Below are 17,046 nucleotides of genomic sequence, written 5' to 3'. Positions count from 1 at the left end.
CTTCAGGCTTCTGAGCTGATTCCCATGGCACCACCTGAATCAGACCCCCCAGATATGTCCAAGTCTTCTCCTCTGGAGCCCACCAGCCTGTGCTCTGCTGCTGGCCTTCCTCCCTCCCCTCTGGCGCCTGGGACCCCACTGTGTCCTGGTCACAACAGCCAAGGTGGACACTGATGTTCACATCCCTCACCAGGGTTTCATTGTTTTCCAGTTCCAGATCCAGGTGAACATCACCCTTGTTGACCCATCAGGCAGCCATGTTAAGATGTTGGCCCAGAATCCTCTGGACTGTTGGCAACTGCAGCTTTGCCTGACCAGTGAATGTCAGGGCAATTACAGTTCCCCATAGGAACCTGCTCATTGACTGGAAACTTCCTCAGGTTAGTGACAGAAGATCTTTTCAATTTCTTCTCCATGATCAAGTAGTTTGTAACAGCCAACACTCTGTTACCCTGTAACGGGCTTACATGGCAAAGTCTTGGAACTGGGGGTGAGTGTGGCTGTGCTATGGTTTTCACCCCTCTGGGAAGACAACAGGAGTTTGACCAATGTCAGACAGAGCCGATTTCAGCTGCTCCAAGATGGAGCCACTCCTTGCCAAATCTGAGCCACTCAGTGATGCTGGCAGCACCTCTGGGATATTGTATTTGAGAAAGGGTAAAAAACGCTGCACAACAGCAGGTGGGAGAGAGGAGGGAGGAAATGGGAGAGAAAAGCTCTGCAGACACCAAGGTCATATCCCACAGGACCCAAGCAGGTCCCTCAGCAGGCCAAATCCTGCTCTCCTGAAATCCTGCTCTTGGCCTTGTTCTCATCTCCCAGGAGCCTCAGCTCCACTTTCCATCCCTGACTGTTCCATCCTGACCAACTCTTTCTGGTTTGTAAGTGTGAAGTCCCACAGGGCACCTCACCCCACTGACTCCTCAGTCACCCGTGTCAGGAAGATGTTGTCAATGGGCTCCAAACCCTCCTGGATGGCTGGGACCATGCAGATATTGGGATATCTCAGGTCTGCCATGAGGACACGGCCCTGGAAACATGAGGCTTCTTTCATTTGTCTGAAGGAGGCCTCATCTCATTCCTCTTCCTCATCAGTGAGTCTGTAGCTGATGTTCAATCACCACAACATTGCCCATGTTGTTCTGCCCTCTCATGCTGACTCCTCAACCTTCAGCTGACATTGTCTGTCCCCAGGCAGAGCTCCACGCATTCCTGCTGGTCTCTCATATGAAGGGAAACTTCCCCTCCAAGCCCAGACCTCTGGCATTATGAGTATCAGACGCCCAAGGCCCCAGTTTCTCCAGAAGATGGTATTTGTAGTGCCCTTAAACTCCACATCCTGGTATCTTGGGAGAGACACCCTTATCAGGATAAGCCGTCTGCATGCAAACATTATGAGCTGAACAAATGGAGCTTCAGTCAAGGGAGAGTGCAGACCTTATGAAAATCTGGTGTTCGCCCATCAGAAAGCTCTAAAGACTTAAAAAGGGAAGTGACCAGTTCTGTATCGGGGCAGGAGAACAACCCCATCCATCAGGACAGAGCAGGACCTGACACGCTGAGCAGTGACCCTGAGGAGAAGGGCCTGGGCACTACAAGGTCCCCACACCAGCCCGTGGTGCACGCTCACCATGAACAAGGCAGCTGCACACGGGGCTGCATGAGGAGGAGCGTGGGGACCCAGACACCTGCAGTTCTCATCCCATTCGGTTCAGCACTGGTGTGACCCACACACACGGGTGTGTGCCAGTGTGCGGCTTCCCAGTTTGGAGCAGCAGGGAGGAACTGGAGAGTGCAGGGCTGTGCCAAGGCAGGTTCAGCACCTTGTGCACATGGTGTGGGGTGCTGAGGGACCTGGGCTGCTTTGGCCCCGCAGCGCTGGGGAGGCTGCAGCAGTGCAGGAGTAGCCTGAGAGTGCTTGAAGGGCGGTTTCAGAGATGGTGGAGGTTTCTGCATAGTGGGAAAGAGCTTGAGAAAGAAATAATGGCCCAAAGTGCAGCTGGGGAGGTCCAGGCTGGACATGAGCAGAAAGGAATGTGATGGAAGGGCAGTGCTGTGGGGGAGCAGGTCAGCAGAGGGAGTCTGCATCAGCCCAAGGCTTTGTGCTTCAAGGACCAGCTGGGGAGGATGGAGAGATCTCAGCAAAGGAAGGAAGATGCTCAGACTTGTCCCGCTGATTAATGAAACACATCCAGGTTTACTGACCATCAGAGATACCTTTACTTTGCTTTTCCTGAACTGCCATCTCAGCCTCCAGTTTTCTGCTCTAACTGACCGTGGGGTCAGTTCCTCACTAGTGTTTCTCAGTGGGACTGATTAACATTACAAGAAACTTTGGAGTCTGAATCTAACTTTGAATTCTTGAGAAGTTTCTTCAACTCCTCCAGGGTCTGAGGTCCATGGACTCAGCACCAAACCCACCAGAGGGGTCATTAAAGCACCTTGGGCTGCTCCTGTGCTGCTGAGCTGGGCTGGGCTCCTGGGACACAGGGAGCTCATGGCAGCGGCAGCGCTGCAGAGAGACAGCTCTGCCCAGGAGCAGCTCCTCTGCACACGCAGCAGGGCTGAGGGCTCTGCCTGGGGATCTCGGGAGACGAGCAAGGCACAGAGAGATTAAAGGTGGTCAGGACTGGGAGGATGACTGAGAGCTCACTGGAGGAGAAACCTTTGCAGCCCTCGCCATGGTAAGTCTCTGGGTGCAGGGCAGTGCAGCTGTAGCTCCTGGAGGCATCTCCTGAAACTGGCACAGGCACAGCTTGTGGGGTCTGTAAGGACGGGGCTCTTGTCCGGCCATGTTGAACAGCTGTGAAGCCGGGTGAGCACCCAGGGGTGCCCAGGGCTGTCCTGCAGAGCAGGGTCCCTGCACCCCAGGGCTGTGCCGGGCAGGGACTCTGCCGCCTGCCAGGGTCAGCGCTCAGCCTGCCCGGGAGATCCCATGGCAGCAGCTGTGGGTGGAAGGAGCGACCCCCGGCAGGGCAGGCAGGGAGCTTGTGGGGTTGAAGGGGGCTGTGTGGGTCAGGGCTGCTCAGAGCTCCAGATCCCCCCACAGACATGGCAGAGGGTCCTTCTGAACAACAACATCAATACAGGAACCTCTGCAAGGGAAGGAGTCTGTGCTGTCAGTTTTTCACTCTTGGTCGGCTGGGTGTGCAGTGGGAGGTGGGGATTTATTTCTCTCTTTGGAGAAGACACTGAGAGAGGGAGAGGGAGAGGGAGAGGGAGAGGGAGAGGGAGAGGGAGAGGGAGAGGGAGAGGGAGAGGGAGAGGGAGAGGGAGAGGGAGAGGGAGAGGGAGAGGGAGAGGGAGCTCCTACCAGATATGCCAGGGACGGGATTTAGGAACCCCCCTGCCATCCCCTGCAGTGCAGACACATTTCCCAGTGCAACCCCTGGTCTCCTCTCCTCCCCAGCAGACCCTCTGCCCCAAAGCCATGGGGTCCAGGTCACGAGTCTCCACCTCAGCAGCTGGACCTCCAGGTGAAGGGTTCCTGGAACGGGGTACTCAAAAAAGGTGCTAAAAGTACTTGCTCTCCAGTGTCATCATGTGAGTGGCAGCAGCACAGCCGGGTCAGGAGAAGGTTCCACAGCATGGCCATCTGCCTTTCTGTCCTTGCTTTATCTTCTGGTAGCACTGCAGTGTTCTTCCCTGTTTCTCCACCTGTTTCTGGTGCTCTTGCTCTCTGGGGTTGGTGTGCGAGTGTCGGTCACTTATTGTTCTGACACCAACTCAGGGGGGTCTTGCCCCAGAGCTGTGTTGATGGAAACCAGATGACCAAGCTGCATTTTAAACTGTGATGAACTGTTTTTCCCACTTCATAGACAAAGAGAATGAGCTGAAACATCCCTCCATCAGGGAAGGGGTTTTCCATGAGAAACAACATATTTTCCCCAGAGAAGTCTCCCCTAACTTGTCACTGTCTTTCCTCCTTGCACAGGTCCTCATGCCCACAGGCAGCCAATGTCCAACAGCAGCTCCATCACCCAGTTCCTCCTCCTGCCGTTCACAGACACACGGGAGCTGCAGCTCTTGCACTTCTGGCTCTTCCTGGGCATCTACCTGGCTGCCCTCCTGGGCAACGGCCTCATCATCACCACCATAGCCTGGGACCAGCACCTCCACACCCCCATGTACTTCTTCCTGCTCAACCTCGCCCTCCTCGACCTGGGCTCCATCTCCACCATTGTCCCCAAATCCATGTCAAATTCCCTCTGGGACACCAGGGCCATTTCCTATTCAGGTTGTGCTGCGCAGGTCTTTCTGTTTTTGTTTTTCATTTCAGCAGAGTTTTATCTCCTCACCATCATGTCGTACGACCGCTACGTTGCCATCTGCAAACCCCTGCACTACGGGACCCTCCTGGGCAGCAGAGCTTGTGTCCACATGGCAGCAGCTGCCTGGGCCACTGGGTTTCTCAATGCTCTGCTCTACACGGCCAATACATTTTCACTGCCCCTGTGCAAGGGCAATGCCCTGGGCCAGTTCTTCTGTGAAATCCCCCAGATCCTCAAGCTCTCCTGCTCACACTCCCACCTCAGGGAACATGGGCTTATTGTGGTTAGTGCCTGTTTAGCATTTGCGTGTTTTGTGTTCATAGTGGTGTCCTATGTGCAGATCTTGAGGGCCGTGCTGAGGATCCCCTCTGAGCAGGGACGGCACAAAGCCTTTTCCACCTGCCTCCCTCACCTGGCCGTGGTCTCCCTGTTTGTCAGCACTGCCATGTTTGCCTACCTGAAACCCTCATCCATTTCCTCCCCATCCCTGGATCTGGTGGTGTCAGTTCTGTACTCAGTGGTGCCTCCAGCAGTGAACCCCCTCATCTACAGCATGAGGAACAGGGAACTCAAGGAGTCTATAAGGAAAGTGATGAATGTTTGCTTTTCAAAAGCAGTAATGAACTGACCTCCTGCTTCTGCATGTCACTTGTAATATAACTCATACCAGTTCAACCTGAGTTTTGTACGTTGTTTTTTTTTTTTCTTTGGTTTTAGGTATTCTTTCTTGTATTAATGCTACCCACAACCAAAATTATTTTTCATCTTATATCTGTGTCCATATCTACCTGTCTGGTGTGACCCGTTGTCTTTTTCTAAATAAGGAGCTGTACTCTCTGTGTGTATAAATGAAATAAAGGACCCCGCACTGACTTGTTTGCCCAGAATCCTCTCTCTGGGATCTCTGGGGCTGCAGGAGCCATGTCTGTGTGCTGAGGGGGAGTGAGCAGGACCCACCCTGAGCTGGGTCTTCCTCCCACCCTGACCAATGTGAATCTGTGGACTCAACCCATGGCCCTGGGCACCACAGCCCACTTGCTCTGCAGTTCGGAGCTGTATGGAGCGTGGGAAGGGGGGCAGGAACAGCTGGCCAGGTCAGCATAGCTCAGCTCTCTTGGGAAAGGGCTCTGTGGGGAGACGGGATGTTCCAGGAGAAGCATGGGGCACTGTATGTGTGCAGGAAAGACATGGAAAGATAAACCCTTTGCTGCAGGTGGCAGCTTGGGGCAGGCAGCCCTGGCACTGGGGCAGCAGCTTCTCATGTTTAGTGTTGTTTTTTTTTTTTTTTTCGAGGGATGTTTTGTGTTCATCGTGGTGTCCTATGTGCAGATCTTCAGGGCCGTGCTGAGGATCCCCTCTGAGCAGGGACGGCACAAAGCCTTTTCCACCTGCCTCCCTCACCTGGCCGTGGTCTCCCTGTTTCTCAGCACTGCCTTGTTTCCCTACCTGAAGCCCCCCTCCATGTCCTCCCCATCCCTGGACCTGGTGGTGTCAGTTCTGTACTTGGTGGTGTCTCCAGCAGTGAACCCTCTCATCTACAGCATGAGGAACCAGGAGATGAAAGTGTCCCTGAAGAAGCTGATTCAGTCATTTTTCTGTCGGCAACAATAAGTTACCCATGTCTCTTTAGAAGTGATTTCCAGTTCATCTCAGGAACCTCCTGTGCATTGTGCATTTTATCTGTGATAACCATGTTTGTCAAGGAATTTCTTCACCCACGGCACTTCTCCAGAGCAGTGACTCAGAGGCCTGTCTACCTCTTTCTGGGGCCCTGGTACAGCTGATGTCCTGTGTCACTTCTCTGTAATACAGGTGTGGACCCATTTTGAAATCACTGTATTTCTGAAATTGGGGCCATCTTTTTGAAACACCCCACAAAAGGGGATTTCCTCAGTCTCAATATTTGGAGCTTGGGCTCTTCTTCCAAAGCTGTGGTCAGCCTGAATAAATTTCCCCCACAAGGCCATGCTGCCGTACTTGTGTTTTTCATGGCTCAGGGGAGGACTTGGGGCACCATGTTACGTCATGGTGCTGGTTTGAGTGTCCATCTGTGGGTGCTCATTGTTCCTGGAGATGGTGAAGGACCTTCAGTGATCTGCCTTGGACTGTCTCGCTGTGGTTTCCAGGCACCACAGCCTGCTCCCTGTGCTCTGTGCTTCAACAGGAGAATGAATGACCCACAGAACCCTGTCTCTGCATTCCAAAGCTCAGGGCAGGCTGCTCTGTCACTGCGGTAGCAGGAGCAGCATGAAGAGCTCCTGGCCAGGAGTCGTGTGCTGGTGAGAGGGGCTGGCACAGGAGGGCTGACACCAACGGGTGTAAAGGACCTCTTGGAAACAAGAGCAGGGGACAAAGCGGGGCTGGCCTTGCTTCCATCATGCCATGGCTGGCCCCAGGCCTTAGGCTGATAGGCTGATCCTCCTCTCTGTCCCAATCCATCTATCTATCTATCCACCCATCTGTCCATCCGTCCATATCAGTACTCCATCTGGGTGAGCTGCCCCATCACGTTTCTCATCCCAAAGAGATCATGTAATAATTTAAGTTGGGAGAGACTCTCAAGACCATTGAGTCCAATTATTAACCTAACTCTGGCACTAAACCATGTCCCTAAGAACCTCATCTGTATGTCTTTTAAACACCTTCAGGGATGTTCACTCAACCACTCCATGGGCAGCCTGTTCCAATGCCTCACAAACTCTTCCGTGAAGAAATTTTTCCTAATATATGAACTGAATTTTCCTGGGTGAAACTTGAGGCCATTTCCTCTGCTTCTGCAATGGCCATATGGGAGAACAGACCAACACCCTCCATGTTCCAACCTCCTTTCAGGTAGCTGTAGACAGCAATAAGATCTCCCCTCAGCCTTCTTTTCTCCAGGCAAAACAGCCCCAGTTACCTCCACTGCTCCACATCTGACTTGTTCTCCAGACCCCTCAGCAGCTTTGTTGCCCTTCTCTGAACTCACTCCGGCACCTCAAGGTCTTTCTTGTAGTGAGGGGCCAAAAACTGAACACAGGATTTGAGGTGCATCCTCACCAGTGCCAAGAACAGAGGAATGATCACTTGCCTGGTCCTGCTGGCCACACTATTCCTGATGCATGATGGGATGCTGGTGGCCTTCTTGGCCACCTGGGCACACGCTGGCTCATGTTCAGTCACTGTCCATCAACACCCCCAGGGCCTTTTCCATTGGGCAGATTTCCAGCTGCTCTTCCCTGAGCCCGTAGTGCTGCCTGGGGTTGTTGTGACCCAAGTGCAGGACCCAGCACTTGGCATGAAATTGAACAAGTCCAAGTGTTGGATTGTTCACCTGGGATGGAGTAACACTGAGTGCAAGTGTAGATTGGGAGAGAGCGGCTGGAGAGCAGCCCTGCAGAAAGGGATCTGGTGTGATGGTTGGCCACAGGGTCAATAGGAGGCAACACTGTCCCCCAACAGTCAAGATGGTAAACGGCATCCTGGGTGCATCAAACACAGCACGGCCATTTGATCAAAAGAGGTGACTATGCTGCTGTATTCAGCATTGGTGCAGCCTCACCTTGAGTTCTGTGTGCTGTTCTGGGCCCCACATATTTTTACAACAAGGACGTAAAGGTCCTTGAATGCATCTAGACCATCCCCAAGCCCATTGGAGGCCCTTAGAAACAGTTCCTCTCTCCAAATATCCAGCCCAGCTTGTTGCTGCATGAAAAACCAGGAGAAACTGCCCCTGGACCCACATTCCAGACCCCATCTCCTCCACCCCATACAGGCAGTGCTCTCCCCCTTGGCACTGAGGTGGTTCCAGGGACCCAAGAGACACCTGTAGGAGGAGATGTTGGGTGGGGATATGGTGTCCTTCAGTGCTCCTCATGGTGCCTCCTGCTGGGCTTTGTGCCACTGGTCACAACTCTCTGAGCCTGGATGTTCAGCCAGTTCTCAGTGGTGCTAAACAGGAACATGCCCGTGAGCACATTGGGCTGCACTGGGAGGAGCGTGGCCACCCAGACAAGGGCAGTTATTGCCCATCGTGACTCAGCACTGGTGTGGTCACATCTGGAGCCGTGTGTCCCGGTGTGAGGTTCCCCATTCTGGAGGAACGGGAGGAGCTGTCGTGTGGCCAGAGAAAGTCTGGGTCATGTGTGGAGATGTTGAGAGACCCAAACTTCTTTAGCCTGGTGAAGGGGAGACTGAGGAAACGTGCTGGTTTTGCTGAAATTGAGTTAATTTTCTTCATGCCTTTTGAACCTCTCTCCTTCACAGCCAGTACAGTCTTTTGTTTAGATTTACTATGAGAATAATAAGATAATGCTGTTTCTTCCCTGGGATAGAGTTCATTTTGTCTTTTAGCAGCTTTACAGTGTTTGCCATTTGCTATGAAAGGAATGTTAGAACTCACTGATATCTTAGCTGTTGTCAGGGAAACCAAGGACTTTTTTTGGCCATCCAGCTGCAGATGCAGATTGGCAGGAGAAGACACAGACAGGACAGCACCTGGATTGACATGCATGCTGATCAATGAAATATTCCCTATGATTAGCGCCATGCTCAGTCTAAAGCTGGAGCCGGCTTTTAGGGCTTGTTACATCCGTTACTTTGGGTTTTCCAGCTGGTTTGGTCAGTTCCATTCAGAAGTTTCATTCTGTCAGGAGTTTGATGTCCGTTCAGCCTTTTGCCATTCTGCCATTTTGCCGCTGGCCTTTGGGCCTTTCTGCCTGTTGCCCTTTTGCTCTCTCTTGCCGGGATGGGCTGTTCAGGACCAAGGTGCTCCCTTCTGCAGGACTGGCTGCTCCGTGTGACTGGAGTTACACAGGAGATGGCACTGAGTATATTTTCTTAATTTAATTTATCTATTTCTATTTAACTTACCTTGACTATTGTCAGGGAAACCAAGGACTTCTCTGGAGTGCAGCTGCAGGTGCAAATTGGCAGGAGAGAGCACTGACAGGACAGCACCTTGATTGACATCCAGGTCAATCAACAAGCTATTCTCTACCATTAGTGTCATGCTCAGTATAAAGCTGGAGATGCCTTTTCCAGCCAGTTAGTTTTGGTTTTCTGGCTACTTTGCTTAGCTCTGTTCGGAAGTTCCATTCTATTGGGAGTTCAGGGTTAGTTCAGTTTTATGATGTTTTGCTGTTTTTCAATTGGCCCTTGGGCCTCTCTGCCTTTTGCACTTGTACTTTCTCTTGCTGGGATCAGCTGTTCAGGACCAGGGTGCTCTCTTCTTTTGGGCTGCCTGTTCAGCACAACTGGAGTTCTGTGGGGGATTGCACTGAGTGTCATATATTTTACTTTATGTATATCTTACTATAAGTATATTACTAGTAGTAGTGTATTATTTTTATTGTCTTGTTAATTTTTTGTCTAAACCCACAAGCTTCTCCCTTCCCATTCAGTTCTCTCCCTTATCCCACCTGGGTACTGGGAGCAGGATGTGAGCAGCTCTCATGGTCTTGGTTGGTGTTTGTGGTAAAACCATGACAAGAAAGGGCAGTAGTAGCTTCAGAAAACTTGAAAATCACTTTCCAATATGGTGTCAATTTTTAATTTTTTTGTTTTTGTTTTTGTTGGGAAACAGCAAGAGAAAGGAAAACCATCAGAAACTGCAGCTCTGGAGGTCCAGAGTGGAGCTCAAGATAAAGAAATGTCATTCTGAGCACAGTGCTGTGGTCATTCAAAGGGACTCTGGATCAGCCATGACTTTGTGTTTCCAGGAACAGCTGGTGAGGATGGAGAGACAGCAGCACAGGTGGGGACACACTGGGCTGAGAACAAGGTGGGGAAGCACATGGGGTGTCTGCAGCCTGTGGGGAAACAGCCACAGGCCTGGGACAGTGCAGGATGGACTGTGGTGAACATCACCAAGGGCACTGGCAAGGCTGGATGTCCCTGAAATACACAAGGTCTTTGTCCCCTTGGCTATGGCTGATGTCCCTGCCAGTGAGGCCTAAGAGGAGACACATGGTTGTCATGGCCATGGCACCCCATTGCTTCCTTGCACGCCCAGGGAGTGTCACACCATTGTCCTGCACTGGGCATCGCACTCCCCACAGCCCCAGGAAGAACCTGAGCCACCTGTGAGGGACAGGATCTCCCTTCCCAGGGGCAGGGGCTCAAGGCTTGGCCATTGTCCTTCATCAGACAAACCAAGGGCTTTCTCAGCATCAGAGCTGCTGCACTTTGCCTTTGCCTGATGCAATCACTGCCTCCAATTATCTGCTCTAACGAGTCCCTGGGGAGGCTTTGTCAGGAACAGCCCTCAGTGGGGCCATTAATGCTTCAAGGTACTTTGGAGTTTGTTCTGACTTGGACTTCTTGAGCAGATTCTTCAGCCTGTCCTTGGTATCTGAGGTTCATGGACTCAGCATCAAATACGCCACGGGGCTCATTAAAACACAGAAAGCCCTAACGAGCAATGTTTCTTCCTGTAATTTTCTTTAAACCTTCAAGACTTGTAGAACTAACTGGAGAGGTTTCAATGGGACACTTGCTGATGAAGATTTCAAAGAAGATTTCATAAAGGAGGGTTTTTCTTTCCAGGGTGTTTTCTGTCATTTTTCAGTGTATGGAAGAAGTGACAGCAGCATTCTACACTGGACATTGATCCCGAGGGTCTCCTGAAGACACCTGGACAGGCAGAACAGTCCTTGAGGCTGGACACTGTATGGACAACCTGGCTCCTCACCCCCACCCCCAGTCTGCCGGTTCCCTCATTGGCCACCACAGATTGCATCACTTTTCCTACATCAGTTTAATAAACAGCAAAACACTTTCCTCAGCTGTGTGTGTAAGTGGATCTGATGAGGTCCAGCATCCACAAGGGACACCCACACAAGAACTGGTTTAGACAGAGAGATAGGAGAGGATAGAAATAAACACAATGAACGTGTTGACTGCCATGTCAATTAGAGCTCTGAAGAATGGGGCAAGTTTGTAACTCCCTGAAGCTCAAAGCAGAAACCAGACAGCTGAGAGGCCACTGAATGACCAAAGAGCAAGTGGAGGAGAAACCTGAGAGCACTGGGAAGGGCAAACGTCCAGACAGTGCTGGAAAGTTGTCCTTGGACAGGGACATTTAATCAGGAGAGGTGGGAACTCCTGAATGACGAGGGAGATGAAATACTAGAGTGTTGGTAATAGAAGTACAGGGGAAGACCAGTGTTTCTTCTCCAATCCTTAGTACACTTCCAGACAGACATCAGTCATCAGCTGTCTCACCATAAACAGCCAGGGCCATTTTAGGGCCCCAGTGTACCTGAGGTGCTGGCCTGGGATTGGCATCTATCACACAGGACCTGGGGAGACCAGAGCACCTTGCAGTGCAGGTGGAGCCTGGGCAGGGGTTCCCGGGGCATCTACACTGGCACCAGGTGTTTGTGTCCCTGGAGCTGAAGACATTTGTGTCCTAAATCCATGCCCAGTTCTGGAGAACTCTTTTATTTTTAAAGAAAAGAAACCCCGCCGAAGACTTATTTTAATTTTCATTGACATCAACTGACATCTGATGGGCCTGCAGGCATGAAGCCAAGATCATGTTGTGTCTTGCACAGCGCCCCATGCCCTCTGAACCTTCCCTGCCCAGGACTCCTCACACGTTGCCCAGAGCGAGTCACACTGAGGGGTTGGCTGGTTCACGGGCTGAGATGTTGGTTTAGATGGTCACCTACAGCACAGGTGGATCCTGCCCCATCATCGCCTGCTCTGCTCCAGCCTGAAACAGAGCCCAACATCACAATGGGATCATGAGAGAACTGAGGTTGAAGGGACCTCAGGAGTCTGCAGTCCAACCTGTCACCAACTGGGTCACACCAAGGTGTTCAAGCCTTGATTCAATCAGAGCTTTAGCAGGACTAGAGAAGTGATCATCCCTTTGTACTGGGCACTGGTGAGGCTGCACCTTGAATCCTGGGGTCAGTTTTAGGCCCCTCATGGCAAGGAAGACATTGAGGTGCTGGAGAGAGTTCAGAGGAGGGTGACAAGGCTGGTGAAGGGTCCGGAGCACCAGTCTGACGAGGAGCGGTTGAGGGAGCTGGGGCTGTTCAGCCTTGAGAACAGGAGGCTGAGGAGAGACCTTATTACTCTCTACAGCTGCCTGAAAGGAGGTTTTATCATGGAGGGTGTTGGTCTCTTGTCCCAAGTAACAAGTGATAGGACAAGAGGAAATGGCCTCAAGTTGCACACGGAGAGGTTTAGATTGGATATAGGAAAAAATTCTTCACGGAACCCACCAGGGATGTTCCTTAGGACTCAGTCCTAGGGCCAGGTCTGTCCAATATTTTTATCAATAATCTGGATGCAGGAATTTAATGCACAATTAGCAAATTTTCTGATAATACCATCCTCGGATGTGCTGATGACTATCCTGAGGGACAAGGAGCCTTGCGGAACGATCTAGATAGATTGGAGCATTAGGCAATGATCAACGGCATAAAATCTAACAAGTCCACATGCCGGATTCTGCACCTGGGATAAAGTAATGCCAAGCCCAAGTCTAAATGGGGAGAGGATTGGCTGGAGAGCAGCCCTGCAGAAAGGAGCCTTGGGGCGCTGGTTGACAGGAGGCTCAACAAGTGTCAGCAGTGTGTGCCCTGGCAGCCAAGAGTGCAAATCCCATCCTGGGGTACATCAGACAGAGCAGAACCAACCGCTCAAAGGAGGTGATTATCCTGCTGTATTCAGAGTTGCTGTGGCCTCACCTTGAGTGCTGTGTGCAGTTCTGGGCCCCACGATTCGACAAGGATGTTGAAGTATTCCAATGTGTCCAGAGAGCAACAAAGCTGGTGACCGACCGGAAGGCATGTCCTCTGAGGAGTGGCTGAGCAATCTGGATTTCTCTAGTTTGGAGAGAAGGAAGCTGATCAGCAAGCTCATTGCCCTCTAAAAGCTCCTGAGGAGGGAAGTGTATAGGGAAGTGCTGGTCTCTTGTCCCTGGTATCCAGTGACAGGACATGTGTGAATGGTGCAAACCTGGGTCAGAGGAAGTTCAGACTTGACCCTCTACTGAGAGTGTGGTCAAATACTGGAACAGCCTTCTGAACGACAGGATGAGGGGCAACGGGCACAGCATAGGAGGTGTGCCTGATCACTGGAACAGGCTGTCCAGAGAGGTTGTGGAGTGTCCTCCTCTGGAGACATTCAAAACCCGCCTGGACACCTTCCTGTGTCATCTGCTCTGGGCGAACCTGCTTTAGCAGGTGGGTTGGGCTAGATGATCTCCAGAGGTCCCTTTCAAGCCCAACCATTCTGTGATTCTGTGACAGCTGGTTGATGCCCCAAGCCTCAGCATTCAAGAGGCATTTGGCCAATGCACTTACTACCCTGTTTTAACTTTAGATCAGCCTTGAACTGGTCATGCAGTGGGACTAGATGGTCATTCTAGGTCCCTTACAGCTGAACTATACCTCACTTCCCTTCTTCCCTTTCTCCTCCTTTCCCTAGCAGGGGGAAGCTGCAAAGCCCCCCCACCACAGCCCCACCCAGCACCCTTTGCAGGAAGCCTTTGGGGTGCTGACCCAAGGCAGTCCCGGTGCCCAGGAGTTCCAGGGGCTGTCCCTGCCCTTGGTGGCCACGTGCTGGGCACAGCTGCTGGCTGTCCCTGGTGCCTTCTCTGCCGTTTGGCTCTCCAGGACAGAGCTCCTGCTCTTCCCTCCAGTCATGGCAGAAACCAGCCCTGCAACCAAGAGAAGAGCCCTGGTAGCTGTCCCCTCTCTGCACCAGAGCTGATGTCCATGAGGCCCCACAGCGAGGAGGACCAGGCTCACAAAGCCTTTTCTGAGGGGATAACAGGATGGTTTCAACCACTGCAGCGTGGAGAAAATCCCCAGTGTGACCAGAGCCATAGGCTGCGCTGGACAGTGCCAACAGACCGCCATGGAAATAAGACTCGCTTTGAATCCATTCCCAAAGCACAGCCAGGCAAATGATGACTCTTCCCAAATGAGCAAAAAGAGTCCATTGCTGCTACTGCAGTCATGTTTCCTTTTCTGCCCAAACCAAGATCCACAGTTGGCCATCTGTACAGGGGATGCAAAATGCACTTCAGCCGCAGGGTAAACCTTCCACACCTCCTGTGTGACTTGCACCTTTCTCGGAGTTATTTGCCTACCTTGATTGGTGGGAAGAGGTTCAGAACTTCTGGAAAGCCTTTAAGAGATACTCTTTGGAGTACTGAAAGAGTAAGGAAGCTACTGCCATTTTGGACATTTGCGTCAAAACACACATGGGATAGCGTGTGGTGTGTGACATGGATTTCTTTTTCTCCTTGTTCTCCTTTTTATTAATGCCTGAGATCTTTGCTTTGGAAAAAACATACCTAAAGAAAAGAATCTGAGAACAAAAGTCCTGATCAGAGAGAAGGTCCATCTGGGCCAAGACTCAGTCTCCAAAGCTGCCAGCCCTCCGTGTCTACAGGGTCTTGGGGTGCTCAAAGGCCTCAGTGGCTGGGACCGGCCTCCCTGGGGACCATCTCCTGCAGGGGCCCAGGGGCCGTGTCTCAGCTCAGCCTGGGACCTCTGGTGCCTGCCTGAGCCATGTTGTAGGTGTGTGTGCCTGTCTCTGCCCCATCTCCTGGACGGGCCTGGGCCCTGCCCTGCAGAGAGCGGCTCTCCTGGATGGAGTCCTCAGGCCTGGCTCAGAGCTCATCGTGCTCCAGGCACAGCTACTGAGCACAACCATGCTGTGCTGTGCTGTGCTGTGCTGCTCTATTCTGTACGCTCACAAGGAGTCCAATAAAGATGGGACTGTTCGACTGAAATGCCAGAGAGGTTTTAGACCCAAAAACAGTTTCGGGGACACATACACAAAGGATACAACTGGAAACAGATTTTTTTTTTTTTATATTTATTTTATTAAAATTACAAATGTTAATAGAGGAAGGAGAAGGAGGAGAGCTGGCTCCTGCTGCAAACTTGCCCTGGGAGAAAGAACCCGAGAAAGCCAGGGCACGAGTGGTGCCTTGGAGGGCAAGAGCAGTGGGCATGAACCGAGCCAAAAGGGCCCAGAGGAGCTCTGACAGGTGGTCATGCTCAATGCTGCAGAGGAAGGCAAAAAAACCCCGGGGACCAGGGCCAGTCTGCCCCGGGGGAAAATTCCTTCCTGACCCCAACACTGGCGATCGGCTGTTCCCTGAGCATTTGAGCAAGACCTGGCTCCTCGGCCCACAGGCTGGTCATGCCTCCCAGAAGACCATAGAATAATAGGATAGAATGATAGGATGATGATCTCCTCTCTCTCTCTTCTCTTCTCTTCTCTTCTCTTCTCTTCTCTTCTCTTCTCTTCTCTTCTCTTCTCTTCTCTTCTCTTCTCTTCTCTTCTCTTCTCTTCTCTTCTCTTCTCTTCTCTTCTCTTCTCTTCTCTTCTCTTCTCTTCTCTTCTCTTCTCTTCTCTTCTCTTCTCTTCTCTTCTCTTCTCTTCTCTTCTCTCCTCTCCTCTCCTCTCCTCTCCTCTCCTCTCCTCTCCTCTCCTCTCCTCTCCTCTCCTCTCCTCTCCTCTCCTCTCCTCTCCTCTCCTCTCCTCTCCTCTCCTCTCCTCTCCTCTCCTCTCCTCTCCTCTCCTCTCCTCTCTCTCTCTCCTCCCCTCCCCTCCCCTCCCCTCCCCTCCCCTCCCCTCCTCCCTCCCCTCCCCTCCCCTCCCTCCCCCTCCCCTCCCCTCCCCTCCCCTCCCCCCTCCCCTCCCCTCCCCTCCCCTCCCCTCTCCCTCCCCTCCCCTCCCTCCCCCTCCCCTCCCCTCCCTCCCCTCCTCCTCTCCTCTCCTCTCCTCTCCTCTCCTCTCCTCTCCTCTCCTCTCCTCTCCTCTCCTCTCCTCTCCTCTCCTCTCCTCTCCTCTCCTCTCCTCTCCTCTCCTCTCCTCTCCTCTCCTCTCCTCCTTTCTTCACCTCTTCCCTCTCCCTCTTCTCTCTCCTTCTTTTCCTTCTCCCTCCTTTCACTAGCAGTACATGCTGAGGAAGTTGCTGACCAACACTTGTAACCTTGCCCAGATTAGCCATTCGCTCCATCACCTTGTGCAAAGGACACATCTACCTTCTGGTGGCCGGGAGAGCACCGGGCCCCCTTAAACCACTCTGCATTCCACTTCCTACAGCTGCTGACCCTAGCTCCCCACTCCATCAGGACGGTGAGCTCTGCAGTGCTCCTCAAGAAGTTATTCCCTTCATTTTGCTGCTGCTATTCAGCTGAAAAGGATGTTCCTCTTCCTCTTCCTCCTCCTCCTCCTCTTCCTCTTCCTCTTCCTCTTCCTCTTCCTCTTCCTCTTCCTCTTCCTCTTCCTCTTCCTCTTCCTCTTCCTCTTCCTCCTCCTCCTCCTCTTCCTCTTCCTCTTCCTCCTCCTCCTCCTCCTCCTCCTCCTCCTCCTCCTCCTCCTCCTCCTCCTCTTCATCTTCCTCCTCTTCCTCTCTTCTCTCTTCTCTCTTCTCTCTTCTCTCTTCTCTCTTTTCTCTTCTCTCTTCTCTCTTCTCTCTTCTCTCTCTTCTCCTCTTGCTTCACCTCTTCCCTCTCTCTCTCCCTCTCCCTCTTCTTCTCTCTCCCTCTTTTCCTTCCCCCTCCTTTCACTACCAGTGCATGCTGGGGAAATCCCTCACAAACACTTGGAACCTTGCCCAGCTTGCCCATTCGCTCCATCACCTTGTGCCAACCACGCATCTACCTTCTGGTGGCCGGGAGAGCACCGGGCCCCCTTCAAACCACTCTGCATTCCACTTCCTACAGCTGCTGACCCTAGCTCCCCACTCCATCAGGACGGTGAGCTCTGCAGTGCTCCTCAAGAAGGCATTCCCTTCATTTGGCTACTGCTATCC

At 52.2% G+C, this 17,046-nt stretch overlaps 1 protein-coding gene across 1 annotated transcript; it reads left to right on the top strand.

The window, feature by feature from the left end:
• Positions 1 to 3,957: 3,957 nt before the first annotated feature.
• Positions 3,958 to 5,938, top strand: LOC135577655 (olfactory receptor 14A16-like). Its single transcript, XM_065047787.1, has 2 exons — positions 3,958 to 4,575; positions 5,565 to 5,938. The coding sequence occupies exons 1-2, from the start codon at positions 3,958 to 3,960 to the stop codon at positions 5,880 to 5,882; spliced, it is 936 nt and encodes a 311-aa protein (XP_064903859.1). The 3' UTR covers positions 5,883 to 5,938.
• The last annotated feature ends 11,108 nt before the right edge of the window (positions 5,939 to 17,046 follow it).

This window comes from Columba livia, unplaced genomic scaffold, assembly GCF_036013475.1.
Source record: "Columba livia isolate bColLiv1 breed racing homer unplaced genomic scaffold, bColLiv1.pat.W.v2 Scaffold_132, whole genome shotgun sequence".
NCBI lineage: Eukaryota > Metazoa > Chordata > Aves > Columbiformes > Columbidae > Columba > Columba livia.
The sequence above is the reverse complement of the archived record's forward strand: the minus strand, read 5'-3'. Positions and strand labels throughout refer to the sequence as shown.

Coding starts and splice junctions, on each gene's coding strand:
- LOC135577655 (XM_065047787.1), top strand. CDS start 3,958: ATGTCCAACAGCAGCTCCATCACCCAGTTCCTCCTCCTGCCGTTCACA. Junction 4,576..5,564: donor TTAGTGCCTGTTTAGCATTT/GCGTGTTTTGTG, acceptor TTTTTTTTCGAG/GGATGTTTTGTGTTCATCGT.